We start from the raw sequence: 20,255 nt of genomic DNA, 5'->3' as shown, positions 1-20,255 counted from the left end.
TATGTACATGTGTGTAATGGTATGTAGGTTGATATAACCCTTTGGGATACTGGCTAGTCGGGCTAACAGGACCACGAAGTGATGACTATAAAAAATCTTTTGATTTCCTTAGTGTTTACATTCCTAGTGATGGATACTTGACAAACATACTATGAATATATGTAGATATGTATACATATGTACAAGTATATTTTAGCTTAATAGCATGAATGACTTACAAGTCATTTTGAGTTGCATGATACTTAGTCGGATTGCATTTATAAGCATTAAAAAGATTTGGCATTTGTAGTAGTTTGACATATACAAATGTAATACTAGCATATTAGAATCCCTTGTAGGAATCATGACATATGACATTATTATAGTGTCACATTGATTTTCACTCCTACCTATTGATTAGTCATATTGCATGCCTCACTTCTTCTCCGTTAATGCTTTGATAGATAATAATTACTTGTTGGGTTTGATTTAGTAAACTCACTCATTATTATATCTTTATAGCAGGTCTTGCTCGTGTGTTTAGTGGGTCCTCTCCTCAAGAGAAAATTTATCAGCAGTTGACTATATTTGGTATTTTATATTTTATAGAAGATTATTATGCTTTTTGATTTTGAGGGTTTTGCAGTTTCATATATGTTGTTATTTCTTTCAAACTTATGTTGCTTATAATAGTCATATTATTTTGATGTACTGTTATTTGAATTCATATTATATATATATACACACACACACACACACACATTTTATCCCTTCATCGCAGTGTTGCTAAGGTGTACTGCCTTTCGGACCTAGAGTGTGATAGAGTGTTATCAGAGCCAAGATTATATTTTGTATTGATGTTCCCTAGTTCCTTAGGATTGGGTAGTGGGTTAGATTATCTTATGTTATTCTTGATAATAAATAATATATTTAAAGAGTTATATTTATATAATTATTTAGGCATTTATTTTTATATACTTATTTAATAATTCAGAATGAGTCACACTAAGGAGAAGGATTGATGTTGCCGCTCTTATAACTGATGGCATGAGAACTACTGAGAAAGCCACACTTATATATTCCTAGAGGACACCAATCTACTGGTCGCTGAGGCGCTCTTGCCCCAAACATGAATATCACTACACTAATCACGATGATGATAGAGGTAATTGCTCAGCTAGCTCACCAAAGTAGTACAAAGGATTCATCAAGTCACTTAGACAGTACCACAACCAACTCCACCAACACCACCACTAGCACAACTAGAAGCCATAGAAAATGATGTGCTGGCTCAGGTAAATAAGTCAATGTTAAAGAAATATATAAAGTGGCACAACCCAACCATCTATTTACAAGAACTCACACTTGCTTCATGCACTAACTCCACAAGCAAATTTGCCGAATCGAGCCCAATCCTACTCACAAATGTCCTCCACTGAGCAATTTGATATATGGCTCCAGCTCATGCTCTCGCACGTTCTAAACCACAAGCGCCTGTATTCCTCGACGTTCTTCCCGTGCCTTATGCATCGCTTGCTCTCACGCGGCACATCCGGGCTCCAACACTGAGCATCCTTCAGCCCTCCTGTCTTATGTGGGTACTCATGCATGCTTCAGCTTGCGACTTGGCATGATCCCCTCGTCCACTCCACTCTAGTTATCACTTCTTTCCCACTCCAGTGTGATCTGCTTCAAGGTTAATCAACTATTTTAACTTCACAATCAACTCCAACTATCCAATCTCACGTCTCCACCAGCTTACTGCTTTGCCCCTGTTCGAATATGGAGATTCCACCTCAAAGATCTAAATCGATTGGTGAAATCCATCATCGATAGCATGAACGATCATTAAGAAGTGATTACCTAAAGAGGCTTGCCATGTTGAAGGACGACATCATTGTGACACAAAAGTAGTTCCTACAACATCTGGTGTCTTCTAAGCAACTTCCAAGAATTGTCTAATTGGATGCTACAATATCACCTGAAGTCATCAAATGTAAAAGCATTTCATGACTAAGTATCGTGAACCACTAAAGTGGTGCCGATTTGAAAGTGGTGAAGAGAAGATGCCACTTCCTCACAAAACAAAGTGTTGAGTAAGGCAAACTCTAAGATGAGTTATCGATTTCACATATATCTCTAAATATAACCGACCAATATAAATCAAAGTAACTTTCTTTAGCTAAAGGCTTTGTTCAAGACAGTTTTCTTATTACTTTTTAAAGCAGTTTTTAAGTACAAAAATTTTTAATTTAAATAATTTTTATACTAAAATTTTACTTTAAGAAGCCATAAGAAAGGAACTTTTATTTGGTCCGGTTAACGTACGCAACTCTACGTTCGGCCGCCAGTAGAATTGTGCCCGACAACCCGACCCGGAACGGACCCAAGATTGCTCAGTATTGCTAGGTATTGGTCGATTTTGATCGGTAATAACCAATACCGAGCAATACCGAGCAAATACAGAGTTGTGCCGAGTTGTACCGAGTTTTTTCTAGCAATACCGAGCAAATACCTAGCAATACCGAGCAAATCCGTAGCAATACCTAGCAAATACCGAGTTGTACCGAGTTGTAGAAAAACTCCGTGCAACTCGGTATTTGCATGGTATTGGCCTTCACAGAGCGGTATTTCTCGTTTTTGCAAAGCAATACCAAGCAAATACCGAGCAATACCGAGAAAATCGCGAACATAGCATTCCCGGCTTCCGGTCCTGGTCAAGTCATCGGGCCGCGCAGTAAAGAGTAAAAGCACGTGGCGACATGTTATTGGCGGCCGAACGTAGCTCTACCTCCGGTCAGTGGACGTAATAATTGGCTGTAAGAAAGCCGTCCCAAATAAAGCCTAAAACTGAAATTAATGTTGAGGTTTGAAACTTCATTATTGTATAGAAAACACTCTTGGTAGAGAAATGGCAGACGTTCTTATGCGTCCATCCCCTTCTAATGCTTATTTCTATGAATATTATTTTGCAAGTTGCTTGTTCTTTACCTTTATTTTTATTTTTTGCATGAAAATCAACAGTTGACTTCAATTATTTAAGCTGCTTTCCTGGTTTTATTTTTCACAAATTATTAATTAAATATGTTCATTAATATTTATATATCTTCAATTCGTTGGTATTAAAAAACTATTATATTTATCAACAATATATATAGTTACATTTATCATATATGTAAATTTTTATAAATAAAACAACATCTTATTATATGCTCTTTGGATGAAATATTATGATCTTAATTTTTTACTAATTAAAATATAGTATATGTCTTTCTTAAGCTTAGATATTTGCGTTAGATAATATTAATTGAATGTTAGGCATCACTGGCCGGTGATACTCTTAAGGATCTTATTTTATTTTATTTATTGTAGGTAAGATAGCGAGTTTGCTTACCAACTAGCAATTTAAATATAATTTCTATAATTTATAAGGTTTTGGAGTTAATGAAGATGCATAATATATTTTATATTTTAAATTACACAATATTTATAAAAACGTTGGAAAAACTACTGAGAATTGATATGATTCTAGAAAATTCATATGATTGGCATGAATCTCGAGGTGATATTTGAATTAAAATTTTTGAAATTAAATTTTGGATCGTCCGAACTCGGATTTCAGCAAATTTATAGTCGAATCAATACTAAAACTGATTCGATTTGACTCTCAATGAGCTCAAATCAAGCACTTAATTTTTTTTTTTTTTTTTTTTTTTTGATATTGGATGGACCAAATGACTTTCAATTATAACAAGCTTATAGTCAATTTGAGAGGCTCAACAAGATGAATCAAACGAGCCCAACATCACTTGATTTTGACATTGTTAAGACATTCAAATATTTTATAAACGATTTACGATCAAAGGGACTGATATGAACCATACAATGAAGTGCGTTAAATTCTGACCTAATTTATCAAAATATCGATCCCTAAAAGGCTATAGATAAAGCATCATTCTCTTTAGAAAGGACGATGAAATAGCCGAGATAAATAAAGAACTCTTTTGTATTTTATGACTACCATCATCATTTTTTTTTTTAACCCCAAAAAATTTTATATCAAAAGCATAAAGAGTACAACCAGCTAGGAAAACCAAACAAAAAAAGTTACAGAGGATGATAAGGAAATCAACCCGTCGGGCTCAGTAGTTGGCAGAGGCTTCCAACTCCCTTGTAAGCCATGCACGGGCCATCCAGTATGGAGAGACAACAGTAACGAACGAAACAACCAGGAGTAGCATACGCACCACCAAAGGTTGCCACAAGCATCGGCTTCTGGAAAATGAGCCCTAGTCACATCATTGCCCATAAACAAACAATCGCCTCGAAAATTCTCAAACGTAGCTCCAGCAAAACGACTATATGACTACCATCATCATGTCCTTAGCAATGGCCACCATCTATGGGCTTCTTTCAACATCTAACCCTATTTTTGGATATTAATTGTCCGCATGTGAGCATTATGATTTTGTAATCCCTGCAAAGCAAATCAATGAATTGTTCTCAATTGTAAACAATCTATTCTTCTTCTATTGTGATGAATTGAGAATTTTTATCTCCTAATATATAATGGATTATTGTAATTAGATCAGATCCTGTGATTTTTCTCGTTTCCGAATTTTCATCTGAAAATTTTTTAGTCTCCTACATCTTTTGTTATGCGTGCCAAATTCTTGTTCAAATCTAAAACGTAAAGAACACACTCCACCGCTATAAATTTTGTAGCACTTAACAAAAATGATTTGATAGGTGCGAAGCACGGCAAATTATTGCATGCGTTCGGTGTCCGGATTCATCCGGACACCAATCCAGACGCAACACATCAGCAAAATACAACGGGCCCCAATGTATTTGGGTGATATGATGCATCCGGATTGGTTGTCCAGATATCAGGTGACCGGATGCAATAATTTGCCGTGAAGCACAGCTGATCCAAACTGATTGTGAACAAATAAACTTCTAAACCCTAAAACTAAATATATAAATAATAGAGACGTCTATCATTATATTAAATATAAATATTATTATTCATAAATATTTCAACTTTGTCAACTTTTCACCTTGCAGATGCAAAGCGCAAAGCATATTCGAATAAGAGGCTGTTTACGTGACACAATGATAACCTTTTTAAATGACTCAAATGTCCAAAGGAGAACAATATGAATCATGAAAACACTTACTATCATTTAAATAAATGTTTTACTCAATGTAAGGATTTCCATGCTAATTAATATAATTATAAAGGCACACTTAGGTTTTATTTAGGAGGGCTTTCTTCACTATTAAAAATATATATTTTTCGCAGCATTTATTAGCAGCAAAATAAATACCGCTGCTATAGACAGTAAATCACAACGGTCTTAAATCGCTTCTTTTATGTTATTAATTCGCGTGTGAATGAAAATTAAGGCACGAAACCGAAAATAAACCGTTGTTACAAAGCGTTGTTAAAGGCGTCCTATAACAGCAGATACTAAACTGCCGCTAAAGCTTTTCCAGCGAATACAAATACAAAGTATATGCATGCAAAAAAAAAAAGAATTTGCAAGTGTTTAAACTGCTGCTATAGGGTAGAAAAAGTGTTGCGAAAGTCTAATTTTTTGGTAGTGAGCTTAATGCTTCTTAAAGCAGCTTTTTAGAACAATTTTTTTTATTTTTATACTAACAAACTCATTAAACCTATTTTTTAGCACATTTTTTGTTTAAACTAAAAATTTTTATACTGAAAAGCTCCTTTTAAAAGCAATAAGAAAGCTATCTTCATTTGGAATGACTTTTTTACTATTTTCTAAAACAACTTTCTAATACAAAATTTCTAGTTCAAGAGAATTTTTACTATAAACTTTAAAAAATAATAAGAAAGCTATCTCAATCAAAACCTTAATATCATTTAATTACTAAAAGAGTGAAATAATGGACATTGTTATACTTGGTATTAAATCTTTAGTAAGAAGCTGAGTTTATGAATTATTAGTAATATTTTAAATCAAATTGTAATTTCAAAAAAGAATGTAGAAGTTGCAAACAAAAAAATAATTTTTTATTGGATATATTGATTAGGATTATAAATGAATCGGGCCGAGCAGAGTATTAGCCTATTTAAGCGCACTCATCCATTTTCTTATCTTGTTCATATTTAAGCTCACTCATTTATTTTTTTATCTATGAAATCTCATTCAAGCTTATTTAATAATTTTCTCATCAAATTGAGCTGTTATCAAGCTTCGATTGAGTCTAATTAATTATATATTTGATGCTAATAATTTAATTATGTATCACAAGTACTAGGTATAACTAATTTAAAATTTTTATCATAATTGATACAATTCATTATTTATTATTTAAATAATTTGGTGATGTCTAATATTAATAAGAAAAAAATTAAATCATATATACAATTATTTATTTGATATTTCATCATATTTATACATCTATCTAAGAATATACATAATTCTCAAGTGTATAAGATATGAAGAAATAGTAATAACATAAGTCATTAAATAAATAATTAAGCATCATTAAATAAGCATTTTCTTTTATTCTAAATTATTTTTCAAATAAAAAACAAAGATGTTTATGAATATAAATTAACAAACAAACAAACGAATGTTCAAACTTATTCAATTATATTTCAAGCTATTAAATTTTTTTTTTCAAACTTATTAAATATGTAAGTATTCAGCTGCAATTCATCAATTGCATTTATTTTTTTAAAAAAAAATTTGTTACATAGGCATTAATAGGAATTTACTCATTGACACGGGATACAAAATGAGCATATACGTGAAAAGATTCGAGTAGGTCCGATGGAAGATAAGATTAGAGAGAGTCATCTTAAATGATTTGGTCACATAAAATGACGGCCTTCCGATGGAAAAATTATTCCGTGTGGAGTCCGGAAGGGAAGAATCATCCAGACATGTGAGTTTACACATTATGTATAAATATTTACATAGTATGTATCAACTTTTTATACACAGTGTACACACTCACAATCTGGATGGTTCTTCCCGTCCGGACTTTGCATGGAATAAATTCTACTTTCGATGACACATGTTAAGAATGATAGATGTAGATCAAAAAAGGCTTGATTAGAAAATATTAGAAATGACATTTTATTTATTAGATTTACTAAGAATATGTAAAAAAAAATAAATAATTTTATTATTCTGGTTTTCATTAAAAAAAATGCCTCCTTTCCGCGCGGTTTTTATGAAACGTATTTGATCTACTTCTGTTGAGCTTTTTACCAAATACAAATCTTGAGATAAGATAGGACGCATTAAACAAATAATTCCAGTGGTCTCAACCGCTCTCTATTTCTTCTTTCTCTCTCTCTAAAAAGCAAGCCAATGGAAGCGGGGAGAGCAAATCGCGCGGTCACGCTGCATTCGAACTCGAGCAGGTCCGATGCCCGTCGCCTCCACCACTAGGCGACGCCATTAATCATAGCTTTATTGTTCTTGGGACCCTGCATACTCCCTTCTCCTTTCCGAGGCCTCAAGCTTCGCTCTTAGCTTTTCAATTTCTCGAGTGAGACAAAAACCTCCTGAGATAAGCCGGCTCACCGGTTTGGTCACAAGGCTGCGCTCACAAACATTGTAGGTTTTTTAAGATAAACGTCTGGCTTTCTAGCTGCGCCGGCTTTGACGACTTTGGCGTATTAAGGAGTTTTTTTCCCCCTTTAATCGGATTTGGCAAACGGTTTGAAGTAATTCCTCGGTTTGATTTTGACTGGACTACTTCTTTGAGCTGCAATAGATTATTGATTTGTTTGGGTTTGAGTTTGGATTGCGGTTTTAGGTTGGAGAGTTAGGTTTGTGGTGGAATTGAGTTTTGATTCGGGATTTGTTGGTTTTGATGTCGTCGATTTCGGTGGAAGAAGATGGTGGGAGAGGAAGCATGTGGGATTTGGATCAGAAGCTTGATCAGCCCATGGATGAAGAAGCTGGCAAGCTTAGGAATATGTACAGAGAGAAGGTATTTCTTTACACTTTCTTCTTTTGCTGGATTTTTAGTTAACTCTTTTTGGTTTCTGTAATTTTCGCATATTTGAGGTGGTTATCATTATAAAATAGTAACTTTTTTGCTTTTGCTTTTATTTTCTCTTGTTGATTACCGAAGTTTATTGCCCCCTCAATACTTGGACAAAGTAGTTTTGGAAGATCTATTAGCCACAGAAATCGTGAAAGGTGCTTAGTTCAGCCTCTGAAATAAGATGAATTATTCTGCGCGGTTATGAAATTGGGAGAGAACCGTCCGATTTATCTGTGTTGATGTAGAAATTTTACTATTCACAAAGATAAAATTATAAACCGTTCTTCCCGTCTGATATCCGCACAGAATAATCTCTTCTTAAATAAGACTAGACTTTGTCATCATTATAACAGACACCACGTTGATAGGAATTCTGTACTTGAATTCCTCTTGGTTGTTTATTTTTTTTTTACCCCGTATTGGAGTCCTAATCATTCATTCTGTACGACCAATTTTTTGAAGAATCCTTTGACATTTTGCCCTGAACTGTATCTACCAGTGTTGAATTTCTTATTGTTTCCAGCTGACCAAGTTAATAAAATGGCAATCTGATGTTTTATTTAGGTTTAGTTTGGGATATTTTATTACTGCTTCTTAAAATAGTTTTCTAGCTTAAAAAAAAAAATTGTACTAAAAAATTACTTTGCGAAACAGTAAGAAAACTATCTCAAATTAAACCTTAGTTTATATGCAGCACAACCTCCATGTAATTTTTGCTGAGTTAAAATCCTTCTCGTGATGATATGCCTTATTAATTTAACATTTATAGTTCTTTCTTTGCAGAAATTCTCTTCACTGTTGCTGCTACGACTTGCATTCCAGAGCCTTGGTGTGGTGTTTGGAGATTTGGGAACATCCCCGTTATATGTTTTTTACAACACATTTTCTCATGGCATAAGTGATCCTGAAGATGTTATTGGAGCTCTTTCTCTGATTATTTACTCATTAACTCTAGTTCCTCTACTCAAATATGTTTTTGTGGTGCTGAGGGCTAATGACAATGGTCAAGGTAAAGCATTTTGTCATCATCCTTTTAATAATCTTATATAAAAAGTTTCTCCTGCATGGATGATCAAAGACTCATGATGTTCATAGTATTTTAAAAATAAATAAATAAATGACCAACTCATGCATTGATCCAATTAAATTACATATATCTAGATAATTAACTACCCCCCCCCCCCCCCTACCCCCCCCCCCCCCCCACGGCACAGTGTGTAGGGCAGTCAAAATCGGGCCACAAGTCGAGTTCAGGTTCAACTCGGAACTAACCCGACACAAGTTGACCCAACCCATTTTTGCAAACGGGTCAAATATTTTAACTTGGATCAGACCCGCGCGGGTTACCGTGTTGACCCAACCTGACTCGTGCTGGCAAGTGCTCGAGCGACCAAGCATGCCAGCGCAGCCGTCGTCGTCGTTACTTCTGATCTAACTGCAGATGAACGGCGAGGTCGGCCCGTCGTTGTCGTTGATTCCGATCCAACTACAGATGAACGGCGGCAATGGCTAGCAGCGTGAGCGGGACGGCGACATTGATCATGTTGACGGGACGCGGCACTCGACGAGATGTGATTCACTTGACTCACGCGCGGAAGCGTGGACAGGACGGCGACAACTCGGATGGGACGGCACTCGACGAGTCGTGATTCATGCAACGTGACTCACGATTTACCCTGGTTGAGTTCAAGTTTCCAGGTCAATCCGAACGCGACCCGTTTTTCCAAATGGGTCTAATCAAGGAACCAAAATCCGCCTCGTTTGCAAAATGGGTTGACCTTAACCAAAAATTTTCGAGTCAAATTTTTGAGTCGTGTCAAATATTGACACCCAAACACACACAATACAAGACTATTTTGTGGAATGAGATGTTGGATATTGTTCTTTAATGGTCAATGTCATATTAAATAAGTTCTACATGCTTAAAGATTCTTCAAACTCCTCCCTACTCATGACTTTCTCATGTTCTGTATTTTGTAGGTGGTACTTTTGCTTTGTACTCACTACTCTGTAGGCATGCAAAAATTAATACAATTCCCAATCAGCATAGAACTGATGAAGAGCTGACAACATATAGCCGGCAAACATATGATGAGAACTCTCTTGCAACGAAAGTTAAGCTATGGTTAGAGGCGCATAATTTAAAGAAAAATGTTATTCTTGTTCTTGTTCTTTTTGCGACTTGTATGACCATTGGTGATGGTATTCTTACTCCAGCTATTTCAGGTATGTTTTCCTGTATGTCTTTTTTCTATTTAGGAATCACTCCTTATTTCAAATGTGGCATATGCTTTCTTTTCAGTTCTCTCAGCGTCTGGTGGAATCAAGGTGAACCACCCAGAGATAAGCAAAGGTAATTTTTCACGAAGTAAATTCTATCAATTTCAAAAAAAAAAAAAAAAAAAAACTAGAAAACTCTTTCAAACTCAAAAAGAAAAATTAAGAAAACTGAAATTTTATTGCAAGAATACAAACTAACAGAAGAAAATACAAGATAAAATTGATCCTCTATTCGAGAGGATCTATCTCTCCCAAATCTCTAAACGCCGCTAGAGCCCAAAAGAACCCAAGAGATCTCAAATTTTAGCCAAATTCAAGATGCCCTAAACCTAGGAAAAAGAATTATTTAATGCATACAATTCAAAAGGAAATCTCTAAACAACCCCTACTTTAAAGTTTCCCTCCCAACACCCTTTAAAAATCTTCCTAAACAGCTCTGTGAAGACCAGACGGTCAAATCCTGCGTACAGGAGGCGGAGACTTCTGCCGTTGTTCGCGTAAGCCGGTCCCATCGGACCGGGTGGACCGCTCTAACACATGCTTTTGTTGATATATTACATATTTGAGCCTCTATCATCAAGAAGTAACAACAATGTTACCTGATACCAAGTTGTCTATATATTCTGGTCAAGTACATATTATTTCAGCTGAATGAATTAGATTTCTGGATATGCTCAAATTCTGCCTCTCTTTCTTATGCTCTATCTTTTTCTCCATATCAATATCGCAGATGTTGTTATTCTGGTGGCGGTGATCATATTAGTTGGTTTGTTTAGCCTGCAACATTATGGTACAGACAAAGTTGGCTGGTTATTTGCTCCAGTTGTCTTGCTCTGGTTTTTGCTTATAGGAGCAATTGGTGCGGTCAACATATGGAAATATGACAGTTCCGTTCTAAAAGCCTTTAACCCAGTTTATATAGTTAGATATTTCAAAGGTGGCCGTAGAAACTGGACTTCCCTAGGAGGGATAATGCTTAGCATCACAGGTTAGCTCTTCCAATCCTTCACATCCTTCACTGTCATTGGAAAAAATGTGCATCAGGTGTGCAAGACATGCTTAAAATGGTTAAAATTTTCTTTGTAGGAACCGAAGCATTATTTGCAGACCTGTGTCATTTTCCGGTGCTTGCCATTCAGGTAAATGATAGAGCACTTTAAGCAAATATTTCAAATCAAAGGTTGTATGGAACTCAACAATACTCTTTATGTGTGCAGATTGCTTTCACTCTTGTTGTATTCCCCTGCCTCCTTTTAGCTTATTCTGGGCAAGCGGCCTACATCATTCAACACCAAGATCATGTCCATGATGCATTTTATCGATCAATTCCTGGTTAGTGCTGTGCTGAGCTACCTTTCTTTGCTTTAGATGTATTTTCCCTGTGAATAAATGGTGATTCTTTCTTGATTCTAGGAAGCATGTATTGGCCAATGTTTATTGTTGCAACAGCAGCAGCCATTATTGCTAGCCAAGCTACTATTTCTGCCACATTTTCTATAATCAAGCAGGCACTTGCTCTTGGCTGTTTCCCTAGGGTCAAAGTTGTTCATACATCAAGGAAATTTCTTGGACAAATATACATTCCCGACATTAATTGGATTCTTCTGCTTCTGTGCATAGCCGTTACTGCTGGATTCAAAAATCAAACCCAGATTGGCAATGCATATGGTAATGTTTTGTTGAATTGAATCCATTATGGAGTCAGCTAGACTCTCAACCATGTCTCATATTTGGTCCCTATCACTTAAGTTTTTCTATGGACAGGAACCGCGGTGGTACTGGTTATGCTGGTTACGACCTTGTTGATGATCCCCGTAATGCTATTGGTATGGGGTAGCCATTTGATCTTCATCTTCTTCTTCACTGTTCTCTCCCTCATCGTGGAGCTCACATACTTCTCTGCAGTCCTCTTCAAGGTTAATCAGGGAGGATGGGTGCCGCTAGTCATTGCTGCTGCCTTTCTCCTCATCATGTATGTCTGGCATTACGGCACGGTGAAGCGCTATGAGTTCGAGCTGCATTCCAAAGTGTCGCTGGCTTGGATTCTGGGTCTAGGCCCCAGTCTTGGGCTTGTTCGTGTCCCTGGCATTGGTTTTGTGTACACAGAGCTACCAAGTGGAGTACCACATATCTTCTCACACTTGATCACCAACCTTCCGGCAATCCATTCTGTTGTGGTCTTTGTTTGTGTGAAGTACCTCCCTGTCTATATTGTTCCAATAGAGGAGCGTTTTCTTGTTAAACGAATCGGTCCGAAGGACTTTCATATGTTTCGTTGCGTCGCAAGGTACGGCTACAAAGACCTTCACAGGAAGGATGATAACTTTGAGAAAATGCTATTTGATACTATCTCCACTTTCGTTCGCCTCGAGAAAATGATGGAAGGTTACACTGATTCGGAAGCGGGTACCTTCGATGCACAGAAGAATGGTAGAACTGTTGATCTTCTAGCTGCTGAGAATGATGACACCTTGTACTCCAATGTAGAGATTACAAGCAATTCATCACAGGACTCAATAGTGCCTGCCCAATCTGGGGATCTGCGGAGCAAATACTCAACTTACCAGGGTGGCATTTCCACAAGTTCTGCTCCTGCAAGTCAAACAGCAAGTGATGAATATGATTTTTTGAACGAGTGCAAGGATGCTGGAATGGTGCACATATTGGGGAACACTATAGTAAGAGCTCGAAGGGATTCTAGTCCTCTTAAGAAGATTGCTGTTGATTACATTTATGCATTTCTAAGGAGAATTTGCAGGGAGAATAGCGTGATGTTGAATCTTCCCCATGAGAGTTTGTTGAATGTTGGCCAGATATTCTATATATAACTCGTGTATATAAAGTTCAAAATGTATTTAGAGTTCTAGCACTCCGGTTTCTTTTTCTTTTTTTTTTTTCAGGAGCACTTTTTTTTGCAGTATCATATGTAAGAAAGTTAAGTGAATAATAAAGTGAAGCTGGTTAGCCAAGGCTTCAAAGATATGGTTAAAGTTCTTGGCATTAATAATATTGGAGTTCAATGCAAGGAAGGAAATGCTTAATCTAATGCTATATAGAGAGTGGAATCAAGCTATAATTTGCTATGCTTGTAACTCCATCAATCACACAAATGTATCTGAACTTATTGCTAGATGGAGAGCCATAGACTTTTGCCTTCCCCAGATGGAGAAATTATTCTGTGTGGTCACCAGACACCGTTCGGAGGCGAATCAGGATAGATCACGTCACTTTTTTGTTATGTATTGGTGTTGTGTACCGCTGTATATGGGGTGACGTGGGTGATGCAGCGTCACCAGACTCTAATGCTATATACAGAGTGGAATCAAGCTATAATAAAACTGATGACATATAAAAACACTTTAAATTTTAATGTTTTTTAATTTCAGCAATTAAAATTATCAACTAATTTTATTATATGTCGTATGATTAATTTATAAACACCTATCTGTTCCCCTACAAACCAACAACACTTTGATTCTGAAAATACAAATAATAAGAACATATAATAAGTTTCATTATTAAAAAGGGCTATGCAATTTGCTTACATATCTTTCAATCGTCGGTTAGTTGGCGCACCAAATCCCCAAAGACTAGCTTATGTCTTCGCTTTCAAGATCTGCCCCAGAAGAAAAGTCACAAAGAAACCCGTCAGATGCACTGGTTTCCAAAATTGCAATAATGAGCTAAAAGATCAGTGTTTCAATAAAATTCAAACGTTGTGTTATGTAGAACTATTTCAAGGATTTTAGCACAATCTCCTTGTAATTTGCACAACACAAATCTCCACCACCATTAAAATTTCAATTAGAAAATGATAAGAGAGGAAAGAATTCTCCTCTTCAAGATTCAGATTCCATTAAAAATTTAAAATTCATACAAATAGAACTACTAAACATAAAACCTGGATCCCTCTCACAACAGATAAGTACCTTCTTAGCTCCTTTACCAACTGCCAAATTCCCAAGAAAAATTATCACAAGAACAGTAGTTTTTTAAGCTAAGTGCATACATTGCACAACAAACCTATCAGAATTGTTAACACAAACAAACTTCAACTCTTCTTTCTAGCAGTCCTAGCATCTCAATCACCATCAGGCATCTGGTCCTGCTCTGGTTGCAGCTGAGTTGACTGCACAGTAGGCTGCTGCCAAACATAGGCCATTGGATGAGCCTGCGAAGCAGAAGCATACATTGCTGCTGCACCTGCGGCCGTTGTTTGATCGACAGGCTTCCCCATGATCATACCGGCTCCGGCTACCTGCGACGGGCCTGGCACATAATAGTATGGGACCGTATCTGACGGCGAACCCATTCCTGGAAGAGCTGCCCTTGGAATCCCCAGGCCATCTTCCTTCAACTCGTCTCTTGGGACAATATCTACAAGGAAATCGAATATGTCGGTTCGGGTTATAGCTGCAGCAATGTCGTTCTTCTGTAGGGTCCTTCTCTTGTTTTCCTCTGTGTGGATCCAGGATCTCAAAGTGAGCTCCAGGATAAACATTTCACAAGCTTTGGCGAAGATCACAGGAGCCTCAGCAGAGATCATCCGCACATCTTCATCAGCCTTCATGATTTTCTTGATCCGGGCAAGAGGAAGGCTGTGGTTCTTGAAGTCTGTTGTTTGCTCAATTTCATGCATCTGGTTGGACCAAAAAGCCAGCAGTTGTTGCTGTTGTTGCTGTTGTTGGTGGTGATGGAATTGCTGGACCTGCTGATATGAGAGCTGGTGCTGTGCAGTGGAGAATGGGGAGGCACCAACAAGAGACTGGGTAGAAGGCATGGCTCCTATGACAGGTGAAGCACCGGTCACCATGGGAGGCGCATAAGGGGGAGCAGCATAAGCTATTTGAGCTGCACCAGGTACAATCCCCATCAATGACGGTGGTGGCTGTGAAGACTGCTCCATTACCCCAGAAAGGTACCTTAGTTGCTAATTGCTAATTAAGACTCGGTAAAAACATAACTGCAATAAGAACAGTGAGTTAATAACTTAGAAGAACGGAATTAGAGAATTGGCAGCAGGAAAAGGAGGACCTAAGAGTCCTCATAATAATGTAAAACTTAAGAAACATAAGGTCTATTTGATTCGACAGAATTTGGGGAATGCAAATGTATTTTGCTCTGCAATTTCATTTTGGGTGTTTAGTTTCAATGTAAATAATACATAATTGAATTTCCTTAAAAACTGAGAATAAATGTATCTTTCGATTGACAATTTCACCTCAGTAAAAAATAAGAAGAGAAAAAAATTATCCAATCATCACTATGACTCACATGCCCCTTCCCAAAAGAAATAAAAATTCAATTTCACAACAACCAAACAAGAAATAGAATAAAAAACACTAATTTCCTTCTCCAACAACAAGTGGGAAACTAGTTTCATTATTATTTTCAATTCCATTTTCTTTTCATTTCCTCTCTTTGAATGCCTACAAACCAAACATAGCCACAGTGCAGAATCTCCCAGAAGGTTGCAAATGTTGGAATAATCAGAAACTTTAAAACAATAACCATTTGAAAACATGGAGACAACAAAAAATGTCAAAGTAATGGCAGAAGATGACATTTGAGGCATGTATGCTTTTCAGAATAGGATGAGGAAAATTAACTTAGAGATAACTTAGCTTTATCCAACCAGCCATTTTACTAACTCTGCTTTGCCTTCTTTTTTTCTTTTTTCATCTCACCAACAAAGTAGGCACAAATACATCAATCAATCAGAGAAAACAAATATATCCCAATCAAACGTCTCTGATGCATTACAGAATATCATAAATGGCTTCGAATATTTTGTTTGAGTGATACATGATGAAAATATAAAACCTTGCATCATTCGAGGAGAGTCTTGCCTTCAAATTATTCTAATAAAACAGAGCTTCACATGGAATAAAGTTTTGTATAGACATAAGATAATAATAGGCGCTCATTAATTTCAGCCTTACGAGCTGTTCAATATATCGAATATCACGGGCATTTCAGCAAAACGAATAACCAAGAAATTTGATCCGCTCATTATCCTAGTCTAAAATCTGACACAATCAATAATATTAAGGGTGTGCGAAAAAAAAAAAGATGCATTTAAAATTCTATAAGCTGGGAACAAGAGAACGCAATAAAGTGATCTAGAATAGACAAAACAAACAAAACCTAGAGTTTGTTTGAGGCGACTATGGCTTCGTTTGGGGCGGCTTTTTTCCTTCTTCTAAAAACAACTTTCTAAAATTTTCTTACTAGAAAGCTGCTTTAAGAAGTATAAAAAAGCCAATCCCAAATGAAACCTATATTTGTAAAAATATTTGTGAAACTATCGTGGGAAAATCATTGAGATCTACCGTAACTATCATAATTTTTTTTTTCTTTTAACAAAATTGAACAACTATCTTATAGCTACCACCCTTTGATAGATTTTATGGTAAAATGAAAATCTTTCAACACAATTTTGAAAAGCAATAAAAAAGATGGAGCCAAATCTAATTGAGATAGCTTTTTGAAAAGTTGAGATGTGAAAAAGCACCTCAGACCCTTTGTCAACTTCTCTACCATCCAATACCGCACAAAAAAAAATACATGCTCTTTAATCTTAATCTCTCATGCTCGCTCTTTTTCTATGATGCACCAGCAATTCTCTTCAAATAATTATAAGGTGTCCGACAAATATCGAACACGCACGCGCCTGACACACCTCCGACACGTGTCAGAAACGCCGAAGGCATGTTCGATTAAAAAATATTAAAAACAAATTGAACATGCAACCTTAAATATTTTATGATTTTTTTTAAATATAATTTCTTGTATTTCAAAATTTTATTTATTTTAAAAAAATTAAACTTATTTATGATAAGAAACACTTGTAGATCTCAAGTATTTTCTATCAATCTTCAAAAAACAGCGAGAATCCTTCACAAAAGTCCACACAAACCACGAAAACAATAGATAATTTGTATTATTTGATGAAAGGAAAACAAAAAATAGCAAGATACAATTGATCATCTATTTGAGAGGAGGATCGATCTCTCCCAAATCTCTAGACACCGCTAGAGCCCAAAAGAAAAACTAGATCTAAGAGATCTCAATTTTCAGCCAAATTCAAGATGCCCTAACCCTAGGAAAACAAACTATTTAATGCATACAAATCAAAAGGAATTCCCTAAACAATCCCTACATTCAATTTCCCTCCTAAAATTCCTTCCAAAATCCTTCCAAAACCGGCTCCTGTGACTTGCGGTTGCGTTTGGTGCATCCAGGGGCAGAAGAGTTCCGTCCCATTTAACGTGAGCCGGTACCACCGGCTGGTCCGGTCTATCAATACTCCCCTTCCAAAGATTCACCTTGTTCTCAAAGTGAAAATATGCTCGTGTTACCGCAAAGGTGGCCATCCTTGAGGTGACTAAAAAACCTTAACGTGTTGAACCAAAGGCTGCACGGAAAGAGAAACATCCCCTCCCTCCTCCATCCTGGTCACATCCAGCTTGTGTAGTCCCACTAGATAATCTTCCCTCACCTCTTGTAGGCATGGTTTAAAATTGCGCAATATGAGGCTCGCCTTGAGGACCCCTTTGCGCAATTCCAGTAAAAAACGCCTCAATGCTTACGCCTCGAGTTTTTTTTATGAGGCTTACGCCTCAACTTGGTTGAGGCCCGCCTCGCCTCACTGGCATGAGGCTTACGCCTCACACTATATATATTAAAACTTACATAAATCTTGAAATAAATGCCCGACATTGGACTCTATAGGAGAGGAGGAAGGGGAGAGAACAGTTCATCATAATGATGATTCAAATGAAGAACCCCTTAGTGATAGACATGCTGAGAGACTATGAGTTATTTATGTGATATGTCATTGCTATTTTATTTTAGAAATTGGAATTATATGTTAATAAAAGAATACTATGATTGGGAAATATTAAATTTGAGTTGAACTATATTTATGTTGTCTTATTATGGATATTTTGATTTCACTCATATCTTATGTTTTTTATGTTTTATATTATTCACTCATTAGTATATAAAAATTTACATTTTATGTTTACGTAATCTTTTGATTTGAGGCTTACGACCAAAACCCTTAGGCTTACCCTCGCCTCACGAATAAAAACGCCTCAATACCCGATACGCAATTTTAAACATTGCTGTAGGCTCCTAACCATAGGTCTTAAGTGTTACCATGGTTTGGATAGCCATGCATCTCCCGTTATAAAACACCTTCTTCCACCTTATTAATTTCATCGTGATGATGCTCACCAAATATCCTTGGTTTCCCCAAGATTTGCGACACTTCATCCCAAGAATGACATCAGTACTTCTAACTCTAGTGGAAAAATCCTCCCTTATCTGAAATCCCCTAGATGGTCAACACCACTCCTCTACAGATCATTTGGCTTTCTCCACCTGCCATCAACCCCATAAACAACTCAGCGTCCACCAATTTCACTCCCAATTGGTCGACGACCTGAGTGGAAATGAAATTGTAGGTAGCCCACTATCAATTAACACCACCCACCATCCTGCCCTCTATCTCCCCTTTTTATCTTCATGTATGATTAGTGAATCCTACCACTGAGTTCAGGGAAACCTCGGCCATATCCAAATGCAACTTCATCATCCATCTTTTCTCCAACTCCCCTCACCTCCCTCATCAGTTCCTCGTCATCACATACACGACGGTGAGAACCTAAAGAGTTCGGTCCTTGCACCGATGCCCTGACGTATACTTCTCCTTGCACCTTAAACACAACCCTTTACCCTCTTCTCCTGCATCTCCTTCTCTGTCAACCTCTAAATTTGAAATTCCTACTCCCTCTACTAGCTTCTCGGCTGGTCTAATTATATGTTGCCTGATGCATGCCCCTTAGGTGCTAAAAGAGTGGCACTCCCCTCCTGTAAGAAGCTCCTGAGCCGCTGTTCCTGACCCCTCTTCAGATCTTCTGATTTCCACCAGCTTGCCAACTTCATGGCCTCCCCCAACTCACGAGGCATCAAACCCTTCAATGCTGCTCGGATTTCTACCTTCAACCCTTCATGAAGTTCCCCTCAAATACTGTATCTTGATAATCGCTCCACCCTACTGCTAGGTCTCAAATTGCTCCGGTAGTCTGCTATTGATCCCTCCTGTGCACAGAGCAAAGAAACAGCTCAAGAAACTCTCCCCGATCGGTTTGGAAACGTTTCTATATGCAATTCTTGAATTCCCTCTAGTTCCATAGGCTTCTTTGATCTCTCCACTGATACCACGAACAGGGCTTTTCCTTCCAAGCACAATCCAGCTGCGATCAGTTCTCCTCCTCCGTCAGCCATTGATAGTGAAGTATCGCTCCACCTTGTAAATCAACCCATATGCATCTTCTCCTTCGAATATGGCATCTTCAACTTCCTCACCTTCTGGTCGCCCCCATACCTCAGATTCTTCCATAGTTTCCCTCTCCCAAAGTGCTAGGTGCACCACTGTTTCCTTGGTCTTTCCTTGCTCTACATAGCCCAACCCCCTTCGAAATCCCCCCTTCTGTCTTCAAATCACACCTCGACGACCATAGTATCCCTCTTGTCGTTCCCATATCACCCTCCTTTCTTCCCTCTGGACAGGCTCCAGATGGGGTCCTTATTCTTCCTCTTCCATGATTTTCACCTCATCTCCTCCTACAATTTTCGAATTCGTACTTTTTCCTTCCCCTCTTGCCACGAAAAGCCCGCCGTTTGATTTGAATTTCTAACATCTTCTTCATCATATCTCGAGATCGGCGACTTGTCCTTCAATGGAGGGAATCCTTTCCTCCATCGTCGTTTGATTTGATTCATCTCCCATTCAAGCCTTCCTCTAAAGCATCAACCTTTTTTGCCGCCATCACAATCTAGAGTTTGTAAAACCAATTATGGATTTGAGAATTTCAAAAACAGCAATTCCCTTTCCTCCCGGGCAATTAATCACCGCTGAAATTTGCCGAAACAGCCCTCCACGGTCCAAT

General features: G+C 37.3%; 2 protein-coding genes across 4 annotated transcripts in view; one reads left to right on the top strand and one right to left on the bottom strand.

The window, feature by feature from the left end:
- Positions 1 to 7,245: 7,245 nt before the first annotated feature.
- Positions 7,246 to 13,303, top strand: LOC110116172 (probable potassium transporter 11). The gene is made up of 9 exons (XM_020849652.2): positions 7,246 to 7,959; positions 8,800 to 9,025; positions 9,997 to 10,242; positions 10,319 to 10,369; positions 11,027 to 11,284; positions 11,383 to 11,435; positions 11,514 to 11,628; positions 11,710 to 11,964; positions 12,061 to 13,303. The coding sequence occupies exons 1-9, from the start codon at positions 7,840 to 7,842 to the stop codon at positions 13,122 to 13,124; spliced, it is 2,388 nt and encodes a 795-aa protein (XP_020705311.1). The 5' UTR covers positions 7,246 to 7,839; the 3' UTR covers positions 13,125 to 13,303.
- A 797-nt stretch (positions 13,304 to 14,100) lies between these two features.
- Positions 14,101 to 20,255, bottom strand: part of LOC110116173 (nuclear transcription factor Y subunit C-2) — a 24,367-nt gene continuing 18,212 nt past the window's right edge. For all 3 annotated transcript variants that reach the window (XM_020849654.2, XM_028692595.1, XM_028692596.1), the window contains one exon: positions 14,101 to 15,259. In XM_020849654.2, the coding sequence (XP_020705313.1) occupies positions 14,378 to 15,202 (825 nt within the window). In that variant the 5' untranslated portion in view covers positions 15,203 to 15,259 and the 3' untranslated portion in view covers positions 14,101 to 14,377. The remainder of the gene's footprint in view (positions 15,260 to 20,255) is intronic.

Source organism: Dendrobium catenatum, unplaced genomic scaffold (assembly GCF_001605985.2).
Source record: "Dendrobium catenatum unplaced genomic scaffold, ASM160598v2 original_scaffold_235663, whole genome shotgun sequence".
NCBI classification, from domain to species: domain Eukaryota; kingdom Viridiplantae; phylum Streptophyta; class Magnoliopsida; order Asparagales; family Orchidaceae; genus Dendrobium; species Dendrobium catenatum.
Note: the sequence above shows the minus strand (reverse complement) of the source record. Positions and strands in the feature narration are given on the sequence as shown.